Source organism: Cetorhinus maximus, chromosome 18 (genome assembly GCF_964194155.1).
Source record: "Cetorhinus maximus chromosome 18, sCetMax3.hap1.1, whole genome shotgun sequence".
Classification (NCBI taxonomy): domain Eukaryota; kingdom Metazoa; phylum Chordata; class Chondrichthyes; order Lamniformes; family Cetorhinidae; genus Cetorhinus; species Cetorhinus maximus.
The window spans coordinates 98877815-98905009 of record NC_135896.1 but is presented as its reverse complement, the minus strand read 5'-3'; the positions used below and the strand labels follow the sequence as shown (position 1 = coordinate 98905009).

The window sequence follows — 27195 nt, the reverse complement described above, 5'->3', positions numbered from 1 at the left end:
CAGGTACAAAAGAGGTGTGCTCTAACACTGGCATTTCTACTCCATCCTACAATTTTCAATTCGCTCGGTTACAGTTTGAAGAATTTTCCTTTTAAAAAACTTTTAATGTGATTTTAGACATAATGAGAATCATTCCTAAGAGACATGATGAATGGAATGTGTGTTTTACTGTTTTAATTGATGCAAATTTTATGGTTTTGTCTTGAATCACTGAGAAAAGATATCTGGACATTAACTTGTTCGGACAGAAGATATTTTTAGTTAGGCCTGAACAGACTCTACTACAATGCCCTAAGTCTATCTATGTAAGTGTGTGACTGTGTCTGAGACTGATAAGAGCCACAGCATTTTGTCTATATGAATTAAATTGGCAAAAAGATTAAAAACAAACAAAGATATTAACAAGTTTCAAAAAATTGTGACAGCACACTTACATACATAGGCTAGATCAATTTTAATTAAATGTAGGTACCTTCAACTCACAGCACTGGGTACAAAGTCTTAGTTTAAGCCCTCTCCCAATAAAATGTCCCCTCCAGACTACTGAAAGTTCATCTTTGTAAACCAAAGACAGATAGAGTTACAGATGTCACAGTATAGATTTAATTCCATAGTCATCTGATTGGCAACAAAAAAAGCTTACTGGAGTAAGTCAACATGTTTAATACGATAAGTCTGATGCTATGAGCAATACTCAGTATATAAAAACTTGCTGTGCAACCTCTTAAAAACTAACACTGACTTATACTGATTCTCTGCATCACTATGGCTGATAAGAATACTTCCTGCTACACCTTAATAATTTCAGTGACCAGAATGCTGAAGCTGTATTTTTAAGTGTTACCAATGGAGTTCCCCTCTTTGAGGTTTCATGAAAGTTACACAGTAAGTCACCATTTTAAATATAAAAACAAAACGGCTTAAGGTCAGTGCCTGAGCTTTTGTCTTTGTCTGAGAGATGCTCCACTGAATAGTATATTGAACAGCAGAGGGTGCAGGGAATCTTAACTTACGTGCTGTCATGCCATTTAGTGCCTCGGGGCTCCCAGCCTTCCTCGAACTCTGTAATGGTGCAAAATGGCAGCTCCAATCAGATGGCCTGCCACATGGTGGTACACTTTTGAAAATCAACTTTTAATTTATTCTTATTTTTGTAATAAAAGATATAATGCTGCTACACTTTCAAAGGCAAGGCTTGCTTCAGGGCGAGGTTGTGATTCAGCTTTAAAATGGAGCATGTTTTAAACGTAAGGGAGGTCCGTGATAGCTGTGGTTTAGTAAAGACGCATGAACAATTGTGAAAAAAAAGGTTAGCAACTGGGCCAATTTTTTGAAAATTATTTTCCCTATTTGAATAAATGATACCTGCCTTTACATCATGGCTCCTAACTGTACAAGCGCATATACAGAATCAAAAATATTTTAATCTGATTCTTATTCCATAACTTCTGGAGAATGTCAGTCTGAGAGCTGATTATTGAAGATAATCATTTAGCTTTACCATAAACTGTTTGCACATTAAGTTTACTAAGAGGGCAAGGTATTGCACCAAGCAGTGCAGGTGGAAATAGAAGGAAATAGTTTGACTGGGTCCATTCAGGAACAATCTGGGCAGGGTGGCAGTGCTACCAGTTTGTTCTTATATTGATTTTATTCGTGGCAGAAGTAGCATTTTTAAGCGTAGGACCTAGGAACAGGAGAAGGCCATTCAGCCCTTCAAGCCTGCTCCGCCATTCAATAAGATCATGGCTGATCTAACTGTGGTCATAATTCCACTTTCCTGTCTGCCCCCAACTACCCTTGACAATCAAAAATCACAACAGTAGAAGTCCCAGCATTGATTGAATTGATCTTTAAATCAGGAGAAAAGATATACGTTACAATGTATGTCTATCAAAATATACTTGCCATTTGCTCATTTTGACCTTCCACAAACTAAGGGAATTTACAACCAAAATCAGTGATCAGTATCAGGTGACTCTTTAAAATCCACACTGACTGCTTTGAAAATTCATGGCTGAAAACATGTCTCACTTTGGATACCTAGTCCAGCAACACCTCCACCCTAATTATTCTTTTAAAAAACATAAAACGTGCAATCATTTCTAATACAGTAGCTGCTCTCTTTCATCATCACAGTAAATGATTATAACAGACAACATTTTGAGCAGCCTGAAATCTCTCCCCAACCACTCCTGATTATTATATTCTCCACTGGGCACATTAAAGTATTATGAATTTTGGAACGCAGCGGAAAACCTTTCACCCGGTGGGGGTAAAGTATGCCCGTCTTAAAATTGGCCAATGCCATTAATGCTTAGTGGAAAATCCAGGCTGCCGTTGTTTGCTATATTTTGCAAAAAATTAATATTAGTTATTAGGTTTCTCCAGAATACAATTTAAAAAAGAACACCACAGAATGAAAAATATATTTCTCAGAAAGTGAAAAAAAAACACCCTGTCCTCAAAGGAATAAAGCACATGAAAGATATTCATAACTATGCACTTTAAAACACTGTTCATAATGTTCCCTCTATTCATGTTTTATAGCCTTTATGCAGGCCCACTTTTACAACATTATACAGATGCACATTCAATATTTATTGCTGTGGGATGAAGGGATCTTGGGTTTCTCACTTTGCTTCCAGCAAGTTCAGCACCTTAAGAAGTAAGTGACTATTTTAGTATCATTGCAGAAAAAGGCACTAGGCACACCCTACACTTGCTGTGGCTTGTTGACATGAACCAGGGCAGGCAGAAACCAATAATACATGAAGTGCTGTTCAGAGGCAATTAGGATCAGTTGTCAAGGCTGGACCATTAATGAAGGAACATGTCAGCAGAGCCACAGACCTCAGCATTTGAGGGCGAGAAGGCGATTTAGTGTGACAGATCGAGTCCTTCCAATGTCCTCAGCAGTACATGCTAATACCAGTCTTAACAACACACTGTGGCAGTGTATAATGCAACTAACATGGACTTTGATTCAGCAAAATGACTGCTGCCACTGCTAGTCCATCTCACTTCAACTGCAGATAAGGTTACCCAGCTAATAATTACCAGTTTGCCATACTCTTCCTTCTCCAACCAACTGTGTCCTTAACACACCCAGTTCATCTATCTTTCTTACAGATGAGACTCACAAGAAAATGCGAAGATAAGCTCAACAAAATTTTATTCCCTGCACAATCAGCAATCTGTGTTTCTGGTTGATTTTGAATATCATGCAAAATTCTTAATAACTGCGAGCTGAAACACTTGCTCTGAGGAATCCAAAGGATGTGGGTGAACATACCTGGCTAACATCCTCCTGGGTTTTTTTTAAACAAGTCAAGAAAACTTGCATATATGCAAAAAAAAAGACCAAAATCAAATTAATAACATTAACAAGAATTCAGCTGCATAATAAATGTGCCATGAGCCCTGTTGTCAATGCAGTGCTCGTATAGCACCAGATTTTCATTTGGTCTCACTACATGTACCTTCACTTTTAGTCACGCTGCACAATTCTCTCATACAAAGGTATGTTTTATTTTTAAGGGTCAGTGAATATTTTGTGGCTATAATATACATTAAAGGAACATTGCTTATATCATGCTGATCAGTAGATCTGCACATTATATCAAACACTGCCTTCAATAATGTTCTGTTACCTGCATCTTGATATATAGAAAATGTATAATATATCTGAACCTTCTCATAAGTGGGACCTTCTCCCTATTGCAGTAATTGATATCACTCTCATCAGTGAAACATGTTGATATGTATATACATGAACACAAATACAAATGAAGCATCAGCATTACATATAAACTAAAAAAGATAGAAACTTAAATTCTGTCCACAATCCATCATAAGTTTAGTACTGTGAATGCCTCATGAGAGTACTTTCTGAAGTGATTGCCTCATGATAGCAAAATAAAATGAATAAACACTTACATTTTAATAGGATACTCTATTGATGTCTAGTATCTGTTAAAGGGAACCTGAAGGTAACGACACACTTCAATATAAAACCGAGCAAGGGGAGGTTCAAAACTAAAATGGAGAGATGCCTGTTGTTTTTTGATAAAATTCAGGACTGTCTAATGGACATAACTCCATGCTGAGCTCCTTTACAGGCATCGTCAGCATGGATCTGAAATTTTTATTTTACAATTTAAGTGACACGCCATGGTGAAGCTAGAGATAGCTGCACCTAGGGCAGCTATTTCATGAGACTAATGGTGGTCATTGGGAGCACAGAAAGACTTGGTGCAATTGTGCAAGATCACAGATGCCCTACAGTCTAACGCATTCTCCAGAAACCCTGCTCTGTAAATGATAGTTAACTTTCTGTTTAAGGAAGGGACATAATTCCAGACACAGTCAACGGGACAGAGTGCTGTAAACAAGAGACATTGAGCCGAATTTTGTTGGGGCAGCAGTAGCTGGGGACAACACTGCCTCAGCCATTTCTGGTAGCCCCAACCCGATCCTGTGCCAATCAGACAATTACTTAGAGTAATTAGTATACTTTCATATTCCATACTGTATGTTGATAAGCTTTGCCTTTCTATTCAACAAGACTGGTTTTATAACTAATAAGTTCGTTGTTTATTGAAAGAAGCCTGGTTAAAGTCTCTTTTATTCTACATAATAGTAGTGAAGATAGATGATTGGCCATATTGGTGAGCGGATCAAACTTTTAAACTAATGGTGTGCTCTGTGAAGTAGTGGGGTTAGATCAACCGCACACTCCTCCCATCCCGGGTGTAACAAGAAGTGGACATGCTGTAATTTTTATGTTGCTGGCATGAACATGTAACCCTTTCTTAAGGGCTTACAATTCTCATGTTGCTAACTCATCTGTTAACTGCTTAGAACAAAAGGAAAATACTGCCAATGCTGGAAATCTAAAATAAAAACGGAGAATGCTGGAAGCATTCAGCAACTCAGGCAGCAATTACAGAGAAAAAAAAAGTGTTAATGTTTCAGGTTGAAGCCCATTCTGATGAAAGATAATCGATCAGAAATGTTAATCCTATTTCCATCTCTGTAGACTATTCTCCTTAAGGCTTAAAGGAGTTCATGGCTTTGGGCTGGACAGAGTCCAGGAACAACAGATGAATTCTCTTTGTTATCTTCCAAACAGGTGTACATGATTTCATATGTAATCGTACAGGCACTGGAGCTATTATTACAGTTGAGCCTTCAAAGAATTCACATTATTCTTTTCCAGAGATCTTTGCCAGTGCTTTTACCCCTATAGATTTCATTTTATTACTAAGCCAGGGTGCTGAAGGTTTGTAACTGACCAATTTGTAACCTGTGTATGCGGAATAGGATAAACCTTTCTTTAAAGAGATACATTGTCTTGTCAGTTCAGCAATAAAGACAATACATCTCTTATCCATCCAGTATCCAACAATGGTTTGTACTGGCACCACTTATGCTTGCCTTTCCAATAGGGAGGTAATCTTTCTTCAGACAATGGTCTTACCACCAGAGTAGACAAATTTTTCATTTCATCTAACAGTTTACTAACAAAACGTATAAGAGAGTGGGGCTACGTATGGTTCCCTGAGGGGACCCTGTAAAAGTCTTGTGACTGTGTAGCATTTGTCTCTTAAAGGTGGTGCAATGTCTGTGTTGTCCCAGAAGTTACATATTCAGACGAGTAACTCATTAGATAAGTGACATGAGATCAGCTTCTAAATGCGGCGAGGATTTTTTAATTCTAGAAATGTTGAGAGGTGTTACTCTGATTGAGTTGGACAATAAAGTTCTTCGATTTCTGCACCATTAGATTGAGAGATCAAAAATCATTTCACTCTGAAACCAAATTAGTGACTAAACAGCCGGTTTTTGATGTTATGAGCTTTTAAATCACTGTGGTTTAATGAAATTGGCAGCAGGGATAATGATTTGTAATTACTAGGGTCTAACCTTTTGTGAATGGCAGAACGTTGGATGTTTTCCATTTGGATGAGACAATATCAACTGTCTAATCAACTGAAATAGGTAAGATACAGAGGTAACCAATTTCTTGGTTAGCACTTTAACATCTTCAGCAGCTATACCATTAGGATTGCTGGTTCTTCACAACCATGTTTCTGAAGGAGAATCTTCTTATTTCTGGTTTCAGATCTTGATTTGACTCACTGGGTTTGATTTGAACTCCTTGACAGGAACATGGCAAAGCAGCTAAATTGTCCGTGAGTTCCAGCGGGGAATTTCAGACAACTTTAATCGGCTGGGCCTCAATAGAGTGCCGCTTGCCAATCTGTTGACAAAACAGCCTTACCATTATAATGGGGTGGCAAGGGGCCACTGCTGAGGACCCACAAAAGAGGTCCTTGGCACAAACTAGGTGCTTCAGATAAAGAATCCCAGAGCAGGGGAGGTCCAGTGTTTTCCTGTGGGGCTCGAAGAAGCATGCCTGCTCCTCCTGGCCCTCAAAACAACTAAACAGAGAATGTAAAACTCACCTCTTCTTTCCTTGGCTCCTGTCGCCAACAGGTTAGGCTTGGTGGGCAAGTTATTATTGCTCCCCTGCTCAGGCCTCAGTTTAAAACAACAGAATGGGACATTGAGCCCATTCTGCAAACTTAATAACGAGTAAGCCTGCCCCCACCTCCCCCCCCCCTAAAAAAAACCCCCCCCGACCCCCTTCCCCCCTCAGCTTGGCACCAATTCATTACCACCTGCACTTAATGCAGTTGGGCAGATCAGGCAGGAAAGGAGGAGATAAGTCCCCAGCCCCAGTCTTCCCAGCAACTCCCCCCACCACAAAACCTGGTTTCTGCCAGGCGGGGGAGTTAAAATCAAACTTATTTGTACTTTATAACTCTTGGATGGAAACTGTGTTGTGATCTTGCTTTTTAATGCATTTCTAGCTCAAGGAACCTATACAACCGGCAGGTGGATATCATGTGGCATCATCCTTTTAAAGAATGAGGATAGTGGGTGGAACTAGATGTCTGAGAATTATGCAACATGCCGCTGATCTCAGTCCTCCGGCAATCGGGTGATAGAGTCTATACATACCACGCCGTTCAGCACAGGGAAAGGTAACCTTGCCCTATTGGTTGTTTGATCTTTTCCATTCACCGCTTCAGAGCTAATGCTGCAGCATCATTTTTATTAAATCCAAACTGTAGCCCAAAGCCAATATTTAGCAATTTGAATACAATACAATGCTCTCCAGCATTAAACATGATCTGCTTGGACCTGCCTGGATGAAATTCTGTATCTACCAACAGGTAGTGGGAGGAAGGCCAGTTTGGGATCGCAACATTCCTGCTTGAGACTATTCAAATAGTTCCAGTTTAAACATCCGATTGAAATAAGAGAGTCTGAGCACAACCTATAACGGGTTATAATAGGTTTAACTTTGAAACTTAGCCTAGTGACTGTAAGTACTAATACTGTCCCTTTGTCAATCTTAACCTATAGCAATCTGACTATAATATTGCTGCCCCTGTACTTCTAGTCCTACCCTCTGCAGTTGATGAACAATGCCACCTGAAGTGGCCGAGCAAGGCACTCAGTTGTAAGAGCAATTCTACGAAGCATCATCACCACACGGCTGCAGCGATACAAGAAGGCAGCCCGCCAACACTTCTCCAAAATACCAAAGGAACATACAATAAATGTGATCTTGCTGGTGTTGCCTAAACCCTGAGAACAATATTTACTTAAATTATGAAATAGTGAGCTCCTTAAGGGACCTGAGCGAAATGGGAGAAAGTAATACATGGATTGAGCTGCAAGGTGAACAGTATATTCTTGTTTCTTACCTGCAAAAAGTGAATCAGAATCTATCTCGAAGTTTTAGTGTTTTCATGACTCAATAAAAAAGTTTTTTAATTTGTAGCATATTTTTTCAGTATAACAACTTAGATTATGACTGAGGCGTTTTTAATTATGAAAGGATGGGGCAGGGTAAATAGAAACAGATTCTTTCCAGTATTTGGAGGGTATTCAATGAGGGACAATAGATACAAAATTAAATGCAAGGGATTTGGAACAGGAGAAAGATCTTCACACAGAGGTTATGTGAGGTTATGAAATTCACTCCAAGTGAAAATGCTTGAAGCAGAAACTAAGCCAACATACGCAATTAGATTATTTAGATGGACAAGGGAAAAGTGTGTGAAGGGATTTATAACAGAACAGGTAAACAATTATTCGCTTGCATGGCATGTAAACACCAACAGAAGACAAATGACCCATCTTGTGTTGTGATGTCTTTGTGGTTCTTGCACATTGCCAAGGCTAAATACAGGCATGACTTCTAATGTCTTATTATTCATCCATCTGTCCTCTTACACCTGATCGCGTTCTCTTCAAATACCTCCAACTACAATCAAACAACATTTCAGCTTTCTTAAAAAAGGTTACAACTCTTTGACACAACAGCTATCTGTTACATTTTGGGCTGTTTATGATTTACACCTACCTCAAATCAATATCAGCCACAACCTGTGCAGTTTTGTTATGCAGTATCCGTCTGTCACACAGCTATATCACTTGATGCAGATGACACAAAGTCAAAATCGTTTGAAAAATGAACAATCACATCAGTTCTATATTGGTTAGGCACTGGTTTGACGTATGTTGCAAGACTACTCTGCAACATCCGGCAAGCAGAGCGGAAGACCTAGATAGTCTAGATCTAGACACTTGCTGTTGATAAGGTCTGTAAAAATCTTATACAGTCTCTTCACAGCAATTGTGCGTGTTTTACTTTTGCTTTCTATTGTAGCATTGAACTGGATAATGTAACTTTTTTAAATGGAATAACACAACTTGCTCAAAATAAACAGGAACAGTGTGGTTTGTTCACGTCTTAAGAACTTTTGCAAAATAGTTCTCCATTTCCCTAGAAAGGGTCTAACACATCCACAAAGACTGCATTCTATTTCACAATGGCATTTGCGTTTGAGTAAAATGTCCACTTCAACACTTCAAGAATCATTTTCTAATAGCTGACAATTCAAGAGATGTGATTAGGTTTGCACAATGCTGATCAGCTAGTTTTAAACTATTTTTATAAATGTATTTCAGTAACAATAAACAAAATATTTTATAGTTCACTGGGAACAGATTTTTTTTTTTACAAATTTCCTATTAATGTGATTAATCCTTTTAGTCAATCAGCAATAGGCTATATTCGTGTGCTGCTTTACTTCCCCAGCCATGTGAAGATGTTAACCACTGTTATTGCCTCTAGCACCTCGAATTATTGGTGTATTATTTCATGCATGCACTGTCTTTTTATCAATTACTTTTGAAGTAATGTTAATAGACTAGGAAATTGAGACATTTATGAAGTATAGGCAGTGTTTATGAAAAAAAATCCATAAAATATGACAAAGGCAAAGCCTTGATAAAAGCTGCTTTTTAATAGATTATGGCAAAGTGATCCTGCCAGAAGCTGACAACTGACTCCTCTGAGATCACTCATTTTTATGGGATTAATTTTTTCGTACTATAAATGAAGTTAAGCATCCTAATTGATCTGTACACACAGTACAGTATTTCAGCAGAAAACCTTATAACCTTCCTTATACTCTGTTATGCTGATTCTTGGTTAATTATCTTCTACTGATAACTGAGAAAGACATTTCTGCTGGCAAATTAAGCTGATCGTTTTCCTGACTTAGTCTGAATTTTATTCCACCTAAAATGATTTTTGCCAACCATCAGCTTTGGTATCAATAAGAGTTTGTCATTTATCTCATCAATTTTATTGACTACTAAAGGGGAACAAATATTTAAAAAATCAACAATTTGGCTAAAATACTCAAACCAAAAGTTAATGAGCTATAAATTATAATCCCCTACAATAATTATGACCATGGCTTTAGGTAAAATGTTCTCCAGAGATTACTAAAGTATGAAAATCATTATTTTATCATTTTCACTGTAAACCACAAAGATTGCCTTCACGTCTCCAAAACTGGATGATGTACAGTAGAAATTCTTACACCTTGAGCTTCTGGGTTTGAATCCTCTTTGAGTGGGTTGGATTTAAGTCTCTCTCAGATTTATTTTTAAAGAGTCCTGATTGGGATTTTCGTAGTCCCATTCCAGTTTATATTGGAAACGAATCCACATTACAAAACCATTTCCACATTTAGCAACAATTAATACTTAAATAAAAACCGTGTGTTCCTTTCCGCTGTTCTTTCAAAAGATCTTTTGAGTTGATATCATACTGTGACTCAAGGCACAACAGTATGGGAGGACAAGCAAAAGAGGCAACATTCTTTAAAGCAGAAAATCAGCCCACTGGTGATTCTGGCACCTGGATGGGCTTTATTAACAGAACTAAAAGGCTCCTGCCTCCAGGTACCTACAGCTGCCTGCAGCAGATTACAGTACCAAACAGAGGCGACAGTTGTTAGAGCTCTGTCGATAAATACCTCCAATGCCGTTGTAGTATATAATTTTACATATTAAAGATATGATGTTTTGAATCAATTTTAATGACTCAAATCACTTAAACGTTATTAACATGCTGTGATTAAAATGGCTATTTTGCATCAATGCATCAGTCTTGTTCTTAGCACAACACACACAGCTACAACAACATATGATTTTCTCTAGCGGTTTCTAACATAGTCAGCAGTAGTTCTCATCTCCCTACAGGAACATCATTAGCTGCAGGCTACTATGGTAATTAGCTACCAGAGTTGAGAAGTTCTGTTGGTAAAACATCTTGCTTCCTTATGCACTGAGTTTGCTATCACAACATAACAGATACCTTCTGGAGAGAAGGTACTTATTAAGATCAAAAATGATGCAGGTCTTAACTATTGCAATTTAGTACAGGAAGGATATTCCTTGCTTACCTAATCAGTCCTTAGCCACCATCCTTGCTTACCTTGATTGACTGGCTGTAAGGTCCTATGTTAGCAGGAGCCCAGTGTGAAATACTTTGAACATGCATGACCTCCTTTTGCTGTTTGATTGTATCCTGCAAAGTTAACTCATTTTTGTGCACAAGGCAATCGATTTGAAGTGGTACTCCATCTGGTAGTGGGGCTTCCACACAAACCCTGGAAAAACACAAGGGGAATAAAATTAGTATAACTTGATGCATTGTTTCAACTTTAGCACTTTCACTTGGTCCCAGACATTTTTCTGAGACAATTCACTCTTATTTCCACCCCCGCAACCCTCCTTGAGAGCTAATTTATTTAGAACCTGTAATAATTCAACCAAAGCTCGAGAACTAATCGTTACTTCAAAATGCATATCGTTTGTGCTGTTTGAATAAACAAATAACTGCAACCAAGTTATTCATATTTATTTAGAAGAGGTTTTTAAACTTTTCTATGTAGAGGGCAACTCTGAGGCTCCTGTCTGAATTGCTGAAGGGAAGTGTCAGCTCGCCTAGGGAAAACTGTGCTATACTGTAGTTACAGAAAGCTTATATTAGTCCATAGCTACAGGAATAAGTGCCAGTAGGTTGCTGAATAAAGAAAATCAATACTGACTAAATCAAGATTTGATCACCTCACCACCAATATAAAACCAAGCAGCACCAGACCACCATAGAAGCCTTCAGATTATGAAGAAATTGCTTCACCACGTAGAGCATAAAACCCATCATCAACAACTAAATGATTGAAAGCTGTAAAATTAAAAGCAAATAAATGATGAGACCAAGGGTGGTTGCAGGTTGGGATTACAGGAGGCAGTGGATAGAAAGTGAAAGAAAGAGGCTCTCATCTCAATTTACATAGCTGTTTACATACAATGGCATGAATTCAAGTGCAGTAAAGCACCTCAGAGGAGGCAGTTCTCCTGGGTTGAGATGAAAATAGATTAATTTGTGGTAGCATTCTAAAAAAATTGTCAAAAATTCCTTCTCTGCTTCAATCAAGATTCTTGATCATAAAGGAGGAAAGGGCAATTCAGTTTAGGGTGGTTTTTGGATATAACTGGAAAACAAGCATAACCTATCTAGTACAGTACCTTCAGAATAACTGGATTAAGCCTATAGTATCTGCTGAGATAGCTAGGTCATATTAGACTGTTAGGTAAAATATAAACTCCAGATCAAATTGCTCCTCTGTCATAGGTCAATCCAAAATCCCCATTCTTTCTGCAAAGTGTTACCTTTCACGGGCCAATCACAGGCATGGGCCAGAACTTTCCGTGGCCCGTGCGGGTGCCTGGCAATCCCGACTCAGTGTCAAATTGCATGCGGTGACGTCGGGGGGAGGGGACTCCCGAATGCCATTGCGCTACATCGCGGGATTACGCTAGGCAGGTATACGTGAATGTCAGAGGCATGCCCGCCATCAATTAAAGGGCCAATCGACTCCAATTATGAGACGTCCGTTCATTTTTACGCTTGGCGCACAGGCGCAATGGGCAGGTGGGAATCCCATATTTTCAACTTTCTGGATCCAGGGTGGGATATAAGGGCCAGAAGGAACAGAAAAGTGAGGAGGTGGGGTTAAAAATGAGTTGTGAGTCTGTGCATTACTGATTATTTAGTGAATCATCCTGTTCATTGGCATTAGTTTAGGAGGCTTAAATCATTTCAGAGGCTTTTTGCAGACAGGCCTCATCATAATTAAGGTCAAACCTCGCCAAGCAGAGGGTCTGAGATGGGCATTGTTTATTCTGTTGGAGGGACTTCCTCTGATGAGGATGAGAGGGCTTGGGAAAGGAGAATGGTTGGCCGCAAATAGCATCATAGAGTCTGCTCTCAAGTCCAAGAAGTGGAACCTGAAGGGGTCGAAGGCCAGCAAGCATTGCAAGGGAGAAGGGGCAGAAGAAAGCATCAATACCCTGCTGGAAGAATCTACAGGCTGAGATCCAGCTGCCTTGACCGAATCCAGTGCCAAAGAAGGCTCCGCCTCTCAAGGTAGAGGGTGACCGGAATATGCGAGATGATAGGGCCCGAGATAGGTTCCAAATGGGTAGGTGAGTACCCAATGCCAGTGGCGCTAAAGGTAACTGTTGCCGTTAATTTTTATGTCTCGGGTTTGTTCCAAGGGTCTGTGGGAGAACTTTGCAGAGTCTCATAATTTGCAGCGCACAGCTGCACAAGGCTTGTGACAGGTTCATTGTTCAGAAGGGTCAGCACCTCTATACATTACAAAACAGGTGAGGACAGCCAGGCAGAGCGATCCAAGGACTCGCGTCAGTTGCAGGCTTTCCAAGGATTCAAGGAGTCATCGATTGTACACAAGTGCCCACCAAGGCACCTGCTGTAGAGCCGGGGGCCTTCGTAAGTCAAAAGTGGTTCCGCTCTCCGAATGTCCAGCTAGTGTGCGATCGCTAACAGGAGATCCTGCAGGTTTGTGCTCGATATCCTGGGAGCTGCCGTAATTCATATATTCTACGTCACTCCCAGGTGATAAGGCTGTTCATAGCCCCTGCACGTTTGGATGGATGGCTGGCTGCTCGGGAGGATCTCTGCAATATACTCCAGAACACGCTTCCCTTATAGTGGTTATGTGCTGCGCCCTTCGCAATCTGGATCTGTCAAGGAGGTCAGATGGCGGGTGAAGAAAGCGACATCCTTCCAGAAGCTGCTGCTGAGGATGAATCTAGCGGTGACTCTGAGGAAGAGCCTGATCAGCCACAGGATCATGAAGATGATCCAGCAATGAGGCAGCTTTTGGGAGCCAGGGAGATCTTGATTCAAAGGAGTTTCCAGTAGGCCTCCAAAGTCAGGACTCCAAAGCTTTGCAAACTGATAGTCACTTTACTGCTTAGGACTCATGAGGCACTCCTGGCACCATCTTCTGCCCTGTTCCTTCTCCTGAAATACACTATCCAGCCCAATCGATGTCTTACACAGAGATGCAGACTTCCCCTCTCACTATAACATAAAGCACAATAAGGCCATTTGACTTAACATCACATTTTAATAGTGAAGCATGCCAGCTATACAGAATATATACAACAAGTGACAATGAGAAAGAATTCACCCGTCAAAGCTCTTCTGTGATTGTAGTGATATAAATTTCCGCTTGCGAGTGCTGCGTCTAGGTGCTTCCCCCTTGCCGGCAGCTGCATTGGAGGCAGGCTGCTGACTCGGACACTCCGTCGGCCTTGATGACTTTGGCGGCTGTCCTCTGGTCGCTGGGGCCTGTGTGGGCCCCGACTAGATGGGAGAGCCCAGCGCCATGGCTGGGCACTCCTCAGTCATCATGGTCTCCTCAGAAGCGACAATCACTGGCAGAGGAGCAGAGGAGCTGCTGCCATCATCAGAAACGCCCTGAGAGGAGCCTTCAGATGCACGGAGCTGCAGGTCATCTGCCAACATAAGGTTTGCTTGAATCTCCCTGCTCACCATAGATGGACGTGCAGCTAGCAGAATCACTAGGTGCCTCATCCATTGGCAGTGAGCTGCTGAGGTCAATGTCAGTGTGTGGGCCCACAGGGCTGAACACACCCCCAGAAACCTCTGAGTTCCTGGAGCTGCTGCTCCATGACAGTTGCCAATCTCTCTATGGAGGATGCTGCTTATTCAGAGCTGAAGGTCAACACAGTGTTCCTTTCTGCATGGACTCCTCCATTGTACAGACCATGGTACGCAAACCCTCAGGAATCTCCACGTACATCCCACTGGACATCTAGTGTTTGCCACCTAACAGATGACTCCAGAGGTTTATCATCTGCCTGGGGCTCAGCAGAGCGGAGAAAGTCACTGATCCTCTTCCAGTGCTGCATCCAGGTCCCACGGACTATCCCCCGGCCGCTGACTAGAGTTGCCACCTCTGACCAAGTCTTCTTCGTTAGTTGTGGAGGTCCCCTCTTGGCAACTTGTGGTAGCAATATTTCCCCTAGATCACTGACAGCATTTATTAGAACCTGTAGGCAGTCATCAGAGAAGCGGTGGGGTGGGGGGGGCTAATTGGCATCAGCCAGTTCCACTCTGTTTGCCCCGGCTTCCGGCTCTTGAGGGCATCGCTATCCTCTGGGCACACTTCTTTCCTCCTCACTTTCAGACTTCGGTTTTCAATGCCATTTTAAAGTTGCAAAAAAACTCTCTCTCACAGTTCTTCTTCAGATACACGCACTCATGCATTTGCTTTTAAGCCCCCCGCCCACAGCTGAGCACATTCAGGCGTCTGCGCTCTTCCTGTCCGTGCCCTCTCCCCACCCTAGGCAGCACTGGCCCTCTCACAGCACAAATTTTGCGTTGGCCGGCTGTTAAGAGACCAGCCAGCACGTGATTGCTCTCTGGTGCCATTTGTGGGCGGGAGCAGATTTCGCAACCGCTTCTGGTCCCACCGATTGCGCTTACCCGATGAGCTGAAAATTCAGGTTATGATTTATTTTAACCAGCTGAATCCCTGCAGTCAACAAAAGCAACATACTGTATGAGAATAAAACAAAAATGCTGGAAATACGCAACATGTCAGGCAGCAACTGTAGAGAGAAAACTAGAGTTAACGTTTCAGGTCGATGACCTTTCCCATTTTCTGTTTTTATTTCAGGTTTCCAGCATCTGCAGTATTTTGCTTTTGGAATAATGTATGGGCTGTTGTAATGCTGTATGTTTTCATCATTACAAATTGGTCTTAGGAACTTTGGGACAGGAGACATTTTACCCCTGCAGCCTGTTTCACCGTTGAGTGAGATCATGGCTGATCTGCGTCCTAACTCCATACACCCGCCTTTGCTCCTAATCCCTTTGATAGCTTTATCTAAAAAAAACCCTATCAATCTTAGTTTTAAAATTAACAATTGATCGAGCATCAACTGTCATTGTGGAAGAGAGTTCCAAACTTCAACCAACCTTTGTATGAAGGAGTAGTTTCTAATTTCACTCCTGAAAGGCTGGCTCTAATTTTTTGACTATGCCCCTACACCAAGGATTTCTAACTAACGGAAATAGTTTGTCCAAATCTACTCTATCAATTTCCCTTAAAACCTTGCAAGTTTCAATTGCAAATTTGATGCAAATTCTCACCACAAATCAGAGACAAACTTCACATTACATGTCACAGTTCAGTTTCTGACCACAAATCAGAGACAACATACTGAACAAAGTCAGTGGCCAGAGTATGAACATAAATCAGAGTCCAAATCCACATTACAAATCAGACCTCACCTTCACTTCATAAAGCAGAGATCACAATCTGAAACTATCTCACAATAAACTAAAGCTAACATTCTACTCAGGAATCAAAGTTCACATTCCAATCCCAAATCACAGCCCAGATTCCAATCCCAAATCACAGCCCAGATTCCAATCCCAAATCACAGCCCAGATTCCAATCCCAAATCACAGCCCAGATTCCAATCCCAAATCACAGCCCAGATTCTAATCCCAAATCAGAGCCCAGATTCCAATCACAATTCACAGCTCAGATTTCAAACACAATTCACAGACCAGGTTCCAATCCCAAATCACAGCCCAGATTCCAATCCCAAATCTCAGCCCACATTCCAACTCCAAATCACAGCCCAGATTCCAACCCCAAATCACAGCCCAGATTCTAATCCCAAATCACAGCCCAGATTCTAATCCCAAATCACAGCCCAGATTCTAATCCCAAATCACAGCCCACAGTCTGGTCACAAATTCAGCCCACATTCTGTTCTGAAATCATAGTCCACATTGTGATCACAAATTAAGGACTATGTTCTGTTCACCAATCGCAGTCACCTTCTCATAAGAGAATAGATCCCATATTCTGATGACAAATCAGAGTCTGTATTATTACATCATGAATTACAGCTGAATTTCCCATCACGGTTCAGAGTCGAATTTCTGGAAACAGAGCCAATGTTTACATGAAATGTTGTCCACATTCCAATTATAAATTGGACCCATATTCACATAACAGCTTATTGCAAGGTTCACATCACAAATATTAATTTAAGAGAGTTACTAATTTGGGCCTGAGTTAGGGTTTGGCCCATGGGACAATCAGAAATAGAGGATCACACAGATTAGGTAGAATGGGGAAAGAGCAAGAGCGAGATCAAATGCACGATCAATCATCACCTTATTTTTCAAAATTCTGAGGCCTCCTGCTCCACCCAGTTCATCAACTTGGTTAAGATAGGTGATGTCATCAGGAAAATGAATTTAAACACAAGTAACGTGATTGGCTGAGTTCAGGGTTAAATTAATATCAAGCATCAAGCATGTAGGTTCTGGTTAACATTCCATTGAACAGAATTGTGCTTTATGATCTGTTTGGGTTATAGCAGAACAAGTTTCCAACAATGTAAGGTGTGCATCTAACTTCTCTCTTTACTGTACTGATTCATGTGCCATGAAGCTTTGAAGTGTTCAACCTTACAGCAGCCTTTATTAACCAGAAAGAATCAAATACTTGAGCACAAAATACCTCCGAACCATTCAATAACTTTCCTTCCTGTTCCTTAAGAGGTTAACATTGCCTTTAGTCCAAGAAGTGATACACTGACAAATCTGTTTTGCAGTAAAATCCAGTGCACAGCTCCTCCACTACTATCAAAGCCTATGATTCAAAGCTGGGGACAACTCATAATTTTCTGAAGAAATAGAGCCTTCTTCCAGAAGAGAATCTCCATAAAAGGTCAGTTAGGCATATGTGGGGCTGTACAGATTCAGGAAGTCTGAAATGGCAATAATAGAGGGTTCAAATGGATACGCCTCAACGTTCAAATGGAATACGTTCAAATGGAACGCCTTAGCGTTCACCTACATACCCACCAGAACCCTACCAAACACCACAGATGGTGAACATAGTCATCTTCACCTTGAAGGACAAACAAGAAGGTTAAATTATTCACTAGGCATCACTGAGCCCCTTATAAACTGTGAAAAACAAATGGAATTAAGGCCAAATTTCTCCTGCTTGTGCCATGGAAACAGTAAGGATTGAATATAACACAAATTGTCCGATAATGATCATTAACGGAAATATTGCGCTCTTCTTTCTGTAGGACTGGATCAAGAATTACAACCTGCACTTTGATCATCCTCGTTCTTCTCTTCTGGCAACAAGAGGTTATGCTAACCTTGATTTTCTTTTGATAACTTGAAAAACTATTAAATACCATTACAAGCCAGGGTATATTTTATTGCATAATTTTTAGGGGTTAGCCCAGAAATCAGTACATATGAACGTGTAAATTTTAAGGACACTTCAGAAAATTACAGTTGTTTTTCTCACAGTCTCATCTTGTCAAATATTTTGCAATGTAAGGATATTCAAGTCTGTGAAATAGTAAGACTAAGCAGCAAAATGGACTTTTACAATGTACCTGATATATTACCTTGCAGGTGGGCTTAGATTGAAGTAGGTCTCATAGATTGAGTTTATGATACCAAAATCTCTCATGTCCTTCACGTACAGGTGAAGCAAGATGACATCCGATAACTTGTACTCTTTCACTGCCAACTCCGCTATAACAAAGCAAAGTAATCATCTGTCAACCAAACAAGTAAAAGTTACAGAAATATATTCTGAAGGAACTCTCACTCATTACATTTATTTTCTCTTTCTGTTTTGATTTAAAAAGACTGCTACTCAATTGTACAATGATGTGAAACATTTATGTAGGAAAGTGAGCACTGTTATTGGAGGAAACAGCTGCCAATTTACAGTGCATTTATGGTGATATGCATCTTTATTTCACATAAACCATTACACTGTAAAAGTCAATTTGGTAATTCTTGAAGAGGATTCCCTGCCATCACAGCATGGTGGTTTTATTATTCTCTTTTTCCAGATTAAGAAGAACTACAAGGAACACAAAAATAGGAATAGAACGCATGGACATAAACCCACAAAGTGTGGTGAATAACTTGATGAGCTACAAGCTCAAACAGTCATGTGGAGACATGACATAATGACAAAAACAGAAACGTGGCTCAAAATGTGAGGGCTGGGTGCTTAATATTCACAGATACAAAGTGTTTAAAAACTTTGGAAGAGAGGAAGGAAGAAAGGGAGCTGGGGTGGCAGGACTGATTCGGGAAGACGTTGTAGCACTGGAAAGCGGGGATGTCCTTGAGGAGGCAAGGGCAGAAACCATTTGGCTAGAATTGAGAAACAATGAGAATATAATCACATTACTGGAGCTATTCCACAGAGCTGCAAATACTGAGTGAGTGCGTGAGTGATTAGGAGAGAGAGAAGCAAATCTGCAGAAGTCAGAGATGTACAAGAACTACAGATTGGTGCTTTCAGGGGGCTTTAGCAACCAAATATTGATTGGGATGATGTTAAAGTAAAGGATGAAGAGGGGCAGAAATTTCTGAAATGTATCCAAGAGAACTTGCTTGACCAGTATGTTCCCAGTCCAACTAGGAAGGAGGCATTGCTGAATCTGGTGCTGGGGAATAAGGTGGGCCAAGTGGACCGAGTGTCTGTGTGAGAACACTTTTAAGTATGATCATCGTAGCATAAGAATCAGTCATAGAGTCATAGTCATTTACAGCACTCAAGGAGGCCATTTGGTCCATTGAGTCTATGCCAGCTCTCCTGGGAGCAATCCAGCCAGGCCTGTTCCCCTGCTCTATCTGCTTAGCTCTCCAAGTTCATTCCTTCCAAATGCCCATCAAATTTCCTTGTGAAATCATTTATCGTCTCAGCTTCTACCATCCCCGTGGGCAGCAAGTTCCAGGGCATTGCGAATCACTGTGTTAAAAAAGTTCTTCCCCACATCTCTTGCCCAAAACCATAAATCTGTGTTCCATAATCCTTGTACTATCAGCCAATGGGAACAGCCTTTCTTTGTCTACTTTATCCAAACCTGTCATAATCTTGTACACCTCTACTAAATCTCCCCTCAATCTTCATTGCGCCAAGGAGAAGAACCCTAGCTTCTCCAACCTAATCTTGTAGCTATGATCTCCTATCCCTGGAACCATTCTGTTAAATTTCCTCTGCACCCTCTCAAGGACGCTCACATCCTTCCTAAAGTGTGGTGAGCAGAACTGGATGCAATATTCTAGTTCTAGCCTAACCAGAGCTTTTTAAAGGTTCAGCATAACTTCCCTGCTTTTGTATTCAATAACTCTATTTATGGAACCCCAAATCCCATATGCTTTGCTAATCGCTCTCTCAATATGTCCTGCCGCCTCCAAAGACCTGTGCACATTCACCTCAAGTCCCTCTCTTCCTGCACACTCTTTAGAAGTGTTATTCAGTCTATATTGTCTTTCCCTATCCTTTCTGCCAAAATGCATCACCTCACACTTCTCTGTATTAAATTCCATTTGCCACCTGCTTCCCCATTCTGCTAGCCTATCTATATCCTGTTACAATCAATTTGTGCCATCCTCACTGTTTGCCACTTCTCCAAGTGTGATGTCATTAGCAGATGTCAAAATTTTACTCTGTATTCCAATATCCAAGTTATTTACAAATTACAAAAAGAAAGCAGTAGTCTGAGCACTGAGCCTTGGGCCAGTCTGAAAAATAACCATTTACACAACTCGCTGCTTTTTGTCCTTAAATCAAGTTTTTATTCAAGCTTACAATGACCCTCCTATTCCATGAGCCACCATTTTGTTAACCAGCCTTTTGTGTGGTACTTTGGCAAATGTCTTCTTAAAATCTATCTAAAGAACATCCATGCTATTCCTTTCATCAACCTTCACTGCTACTTCATCAAAAACTTCAATTATATTAGTCAAGCACAATCTACCTTTTATAAATCCATGCTGTCTCTCCTTAATTAACTCAAACCACCCCAAGTGCCTGTTGAATCTTTCCCTGGGTATTGTTGGCAAAATCTTACCCATCACTGATGTTAAACAGGTGGAAGGTGAGGAAGAACTTTTTTTTTTTACACAGTCACTGGTAATGACCTGGAACACACTGCCTACGAGGTTAACTCTTTTGAGTCAAAACAATTAAACTAAATGAACAAACTCAGGGACAAAGTAAAAGCAGCCCCTTAAAGGGAAACTTAAAAACAAAAGGTAAAATTCAAAGGAAACTTACAAACATCAAACCAAAATGTGATCAAAAGGGTCTATAAAGCACACCAGTCCCTGCGGTGCCCACCGAACACAGAAGGCCTCGATGGTGTCGGCAGACACCACGTGCTCCCTCTCCAGGGACACCTGGCCGTGAACGTAGCCACGGAAGAGGGGTGTCTAGACCGTCAGGTTGGAAGACCCCCTCGATCACCCGCTGCCTGGACCTGTTAATGGCCAACTTGGCAAAGCACGAACCCTCCTTTCATGGCAGACGTTTGGAGCAAGGACTTGCCTCCCCGTCGGGGAATTGAACCCCGGTCAAGCCTACTGCACCTGGTATTCCCAGGCAGTCTCCCAGCCAAGTACTAAGCAGGCCTGAGTCTGCTTAGCTTCCAAGATTAGATGAGATTGGGTGTTTTCAGACTAGTATGGCTGTAGGCATGGAAGCAGACATGATCAATGATTTCAAAAGGTAATTGGATGGGCACCGGAGGGAAATAAACTTAAAGGACTGCAGGGAAAATGGGACTGATGGATTGCTCAACAGAAAGCCAGCATAGCCTTGATGGGCCGAATGGCCTCCTTCTGTGCTGTTATGATTCTATGAGTTAACAGCATTTTTTTCCCCAAATCCCAGAATATGATTAATATAACCTTTATTCTACAATGCACAATAAAAGAGGGATGAGCTCCATCAGGACGTATTATGCCTTGGTTGAAGTTTTCCAATATATATCTTTGTCAAGTATACCATTGCATCGGGAAAAAATAGGCTAAATGCACCATTTTCTGCAGATAAGGGTCAAGTTTTCATCTCAGCCTAATGGCTGAGGACAATGGCATTTTGCAAATTTATACCTATAACTTTGCTGATTGTGCTATTCTAAAACTTTTCAAGTAGAAGGGTTCTGAAATAAGAAATTATTCCAACTTCTGAGACTGATAAGAAACACACACTGAAATGAAAGAATTAAGGAAATACCTTGTAGCAGGGAAAACGTCTGCTTTGCTGCATCCTTAACGCTTTTCCCTACCACGGGAAAACACGTTCCACTAATCCACTGGTACCCTTTTTTTGTTTTCCCAGACCAATAATTTAACTTCTCTGAAAGAAAACAAATCACAAATGAATATGTGCAGGATGGTGAGTTCTTCTGTCATTCAACATCTAAAATCATTTAGAAATCTGGAAGACCTCATCCCAGAGTGGAACAGCTTGAAGCAGCTAGATCAAAGTCTATTTACATGCCCAGCATTACACGTATGCACACACAGACACGCACACACACGCATGCACACACACACACACACTGACAACCTATACTGATATCAAATAAATTATGACTGGTCTACAGAGGTAGTTATTGAAGCTATGCAATTAATTTACTGTAGCAAGAATTAACTGCAGTGTGATATGTTCCTCTTGTGATAAAATCATTTTTCTTCTAATGGGGCATTTGAACTTGAAGGTTAGTGTTAACCTACTTATGTAAAACAGTTTAATACTCAACTAAACATAATAGGCAAGAATATGATGAAAGGATATTGAGCAGTATTTGGTGTCAGTACGTATGAAAAATGCTCCTTTAGTTGCCATATTTCAGGTTATGCCATTTAGCAATGTTTGGTAACATTCGTGCCACACAAGTGCCAGTCAAGGATCATCTCCAACAAGAGAGAATCGAACCATCTCCCTTTGACATTCAATGGCATTACCATCGCTGATCTATCTATATCCTGGGCGTTACCATTGACCAGGAACTGAATTAGACCAGCCATATAAATACAGTGGCTACAAGAGCAGGTCAAAGGCTGGGAATTCTGAGGCAAGAAACTCACCACCTGACTCCCCAAAGCCTGTCCACCATCTACAAGGCACAAGTCAGGAGTGTGATGGAATACTCCCCACTTGCCTGGATGAGTGCAGCTCCAACAGCACTCAAGAAGCTTGACACCATCCAGGACAAAGCAGCCCACTTACCTTATCTACCACCACATTCACTCCCTCCACCACTGATGCACAGTGTATACCATATATGAGATGCACTGCAGCAACTCATCAAGGCTTCTTCGGCAGAATCTTTTAAACCCGCAAACTCTACCACCTAGAAGGACAAAGGCAGCAGATGCATGGGGACACCACCACCTACAAGTTCCCTTCCAAGCCACACACCATCCTGACTTAGAAATATATCAGCGTTCTTTCATTGTCACTGGATCAAAATCCTGGAACTCCCTCCCTAACAGCACTGTGGGTGTACCTACACCACATCGACTGCAACAGTTCAAGACGGCAGCTCACCACCACCTTCTCAAGGGCAACTAGGGATGATGACATGAAGCTATTGATGTATATAATATTACTGGAAGATATTTTTCTTTTAAAGTAGAGGTTTAGTCTGTGGGTGTATCTTAATTGGATAAAATCCAGCTAGTCTGGGTGCTTTGATGTGTACTAGTTTTGATATGTAAGAGAGATAGCGTGCATTTGCATTTTTTGATACAGCATTCAAGAAGTGGGGTGAAAACTGACACCTAGCTAGCAGATACCAAGCAATATGTTTATATTACTAATAAAATTGGTTCTATGAAAGGGGTTTTATTGTTAAAAGGTGGAGTTCAAAGAGGCTGGTGATACAATGAGAATTTACATTCAATGGGCGGTGGTATGTATAACTTCAGCAGTTGTGTGTGTGCAGGGCAGAGGCAATGTGAGATCAACAGCAGCTGTAATCCTCCAACTGCCTCCACAGGAACCAAAGTGAAAAGAACCTAATTTTGAATTCATAAGGTGAAAATGCTTTGCCTGGTGTCTGGTTAAGTCTATGGGTTGCTGTTGCCTTAATGGAGATTAGTTTGGGTATTTGTTAAAAGTTATGAGAGCAGTAACTTGTAGTCATGTGTATATATATATTCTAACCTGTGTAAATTAATAAAATGTTTAAATTAGTTTAATGTAAAACCTTGCGAACTGGTGGTCTGATTCCTGAATTTAGAGTCGCACTCAAACATAACACTTAAAATTATAGGTTATGACAGTTGTTTAAAGTTTCCCTCTAGGATTTTAAAAATGACTCAGCTTTACCAATTGCATCGGTCATTAACAATTGGGGGCTCTAGCGGGATAAATTATATTTCTAATTCCTTAATTGGTTTGGAATTGGTGAATCTTAAAACTTACGAGTGTGAAGGGCACTTTGAATTCAGGAGTTGGTGACGTATTTTAGAAGAGGTGAGACTGCAAGATGGCTTTGGCAATTGCTAAGACTTCTCTGGGAGTAGAAGAGATAACTCTGATTGGGTTGGAGAAAATAACCAAAAGTAAGTTAAGAGTTGGCAGATAAGTTAAAATTGGGGTTACCTGCGGGGGCTAGGAAATCAGATATAGTTAAAAATATAGCACAGCATCTACAATTGAAAGTGAAACCTGACGCTAGTGAGTCACAGCTGGAGGTAGTGAGGCTTCAGATGCAAATGAAAAAAGCTTGAATTAGAAGCAAAGGACAGAGAAATGGCTTTTAAAAGGGAATTAGAAATTGCGAAGATGGAAAAGGAGGAAAAAGAGAGAATTCCAAATGAAAATACTGGCAGTTAGAAAAGAGATGTCAGTAGGTGAGGAAGGATTTATCTCTAGAGTAGAACTCAGTGGGGATATGTTTAAATTTGTACAGCTCTTCCAAAGTTTGAGAAAAAAGATATTGAACCATTCTTTATCTCATTTGAGAAGCTAGCTATACAGATGAAATGGCCACAGGAAAACTGGATGTTATTATTACAGTCCAAGTTGTTAGGTAGGGCACTTGAGGTATATGCTTTGCTTTGAGAAGAAATGTCGGTGAATTATGATGTGGTGAAAAAAATGATTTTGAATGCTTATGAGTTGGTTCCTGAACCATAAGGCAGAAATTTAGGAATATGAGAAAACAGCCTGGGCAAACTTATATTGAGTTTGAAAGAGTAAAACAAAGTACTTTTGACCAGTGGATACAGGTATTAAAAATAGAGACAACCTATGCAGCGCTTAGGGAAGTCATTCTTTTGGAAGAATTTAAAGGTTCAATCCCTTTGGTAGTGAGAACTCATGTGGAGGAACAGATGGTTGATTCTGTAAGACAAGCAGCAGAGATAGCTGATGATTATGAGTTAGATCATAGAGCTAAACCTTTTATCTGTCACTCTTTCAAATTGAAAAAAGGTAAAAAGTGGGAAGGTGAAAAGAAGGTAGGTAGTCAGGGGGAGTAGCTGGAAATTCCCAGGAAGTTTTATCTCAGAATAAAAAGGAAGGTGTTGAAGGGAGAAGTGGCATTCGAAAATTGAGGTGTTTTCATTGTAATAAAGTGGGGCACAAGAAATCAGTGTGTTGGTGATTGCAGGGAAAATCTGTAGGAATTGTAGGGATACTGAAAAGCTCTGGAAGTAAAAGTACTGAGAGTTCTGAGGTTCAGGCACAGGAGAAACCAGTGGTTTGTATACAGGTGAAACAGGGAGAATCAGTGAAAGGTGAAGAAGTGGGATTGTGTTCACAGTTTACTCAAGAGAATTCTGAAGGGCAGGTTACAAAAATGTTTAAAGATTTTGTATGTGAAGGGGAAGTCTTTTCATGTGTACAGGGTGGAATAGGTAAAGATGTTAAAATTTTAAGAGACACAGGGGCTAGTCAATCCTTAATGTTGTGGAATAGTGATATCTGTTGTTCAAAGGGAGTGTTGCAGGAGAAGGTAATAATAGCTGGGGTTCATGGAAATGCTACACCTATTCCATTGTGGAAGGTAAATTTAAAGAGCAAATGGAAGACTCCACAGTTGGAGTGGTGGAAAAATTGCCCATTGCAGGGGTTCAATTTATTCTGGGTAATGATATAGCTGGATCACAAATGTGGGTGATGCCTATGGTAGTTGAGCAGCCTGTAGAAGTGTTTTCAACAGAGGCATTACAGAAGGAATATCCTGGATTGTTTCCTGATTGTGTTATAATGAGATCAAAGGCTCATCGGGAAGGTAAACAAGATAAGCAGGCAGTTCAAAGGCAAGAAGAAAGTGTCAAAATCCAATTAGCTGGCATTGTATTTGATAACATTGTTCAGGAGGAAGGAATGCAGGACAGTTCAGTTGAAGTGTTTAACTCAAAGAGGTTAGTAGAGTTACAGAAAAATGATTTGCAATTAAAACAGTTGTATCAGAAAGCTTATTCAGAAACCGAAGCAAAATGTATTCCAATGTTTATCTTTGGGAAGGTATTCTGATGAGAAAATGGCGGTTGGATCATGTCTCAGCAAATGAAAACTGGAGGGAGGTGCATCAGATTGTTATCCCATTAGGGTATAGAGATGAGATTCTGAGGCTTGCTCATGAAATTCCAATGGGGGGACATTTAGGAATTAGGAAAACACAGGAAATGATAGAGGTATTTTTTTTGCCCTGAAATGCATAGGGATGTAGTCAAATTCTGCAGAACCTGTTATACATGTCAAATAACAGGAAAACCACAAGCAGTGATTAAGTCGGCACCTTTAATCCCAACACCAGCATTTGAAGAACCTTTTACCAGGGTCATGATTGTGTAGGACCCCTCCCTAAGACTAAAAGTGGAAATCAGTATTTATTGACAACAATGGGTGTGTCTACTAGGTTTCCTGAAGTGATATCTTTAAGAAATATTACAACTAAGAAGATTGTGGAGGAGTTAATTAAATTTTTTTACAAGATATGATTTACCTAAGGAAATACAATCAGATCAGGGGTCAAATTTCATGTCACAGCTGTTTAAGGAAGTAATGAACAGTTTGGGGATAAAACAGTTTAAGTCAACATCTTATCATCCGGAGTTGCAAGGAACTTTGGAAAGGTGGCATCAAACTTTAAAAACTATGTTAAGAGCATACTGTCAGAATTATGTGCAGGATTGGGATACAGGAATTCCATTTTTGTTATTTGCTATCAGAGACGCTCCTAATGCATCGATTGATTTGAGCCCTTCTGAACTAGTTTATGGTCATGAGGTAAGGGGACCACTGAAATTGATTCATGAGAAATTGGTGGATCATAGTCCAAAAACTACTCTCCTGGATTACATATTAAATTTCAGGGAAAGATTGAACACAGCATGTGAGCTGGCTAGGGAACATTTAAAGATATTACAACAAGTGATGAAAGTAAAAGCAGGTAAGAAGTCTAAAATTCGCAGTTTTGTTTCTGGAGAGAAAGTACTAGTTTTGTTGCCAGTACTAGGTGATTCATTAAATGCAAGATTTAGTGGGCCTTACAGGATTGAAAAGAAATTGAGTAAAGTAAATTATTTAATAA

General features: G+C 40.4%; 1 protein-coding gene and 1 non-coding gene across 2 annotated transcripts in view; both read right to left on the bottom strand.

The window, feature by feature from the left end:
* The window catches only part of dph6 (diphthamine biosynthesis 6), a 240268-nt gene that overhangs the window by 86514 nt on the left and 126559 nt on the right, over positions 1-27195 (bottom strand). Inside the window, exons 10-12 of the mRNA XM_078563270.1 lie at positions 21876-21998; positions 18238-18367; positions 10874-11048 (exon numbers count right to left, since the gene is read on the bottom strand). Coding sequence (XP_078419396.1) covers positions 10874-11048; positions 18238-18367; positions 21876-21998 — 428 coding nt within the window. The remainder of the gene's footprint in view (positions 1-10873; positions 11049-18237; positions 18368-21875; positions 21999-27195) is intronic.
* On the bottom strand, positions 21215-21333 carry LOC144693584 (5S ribosomal RNA). Its single transcript, XR_013579567.1, has one exon. It is a non-coding gene; the product is annotated as a 5S ribosomal RNA (ribosomal RNA).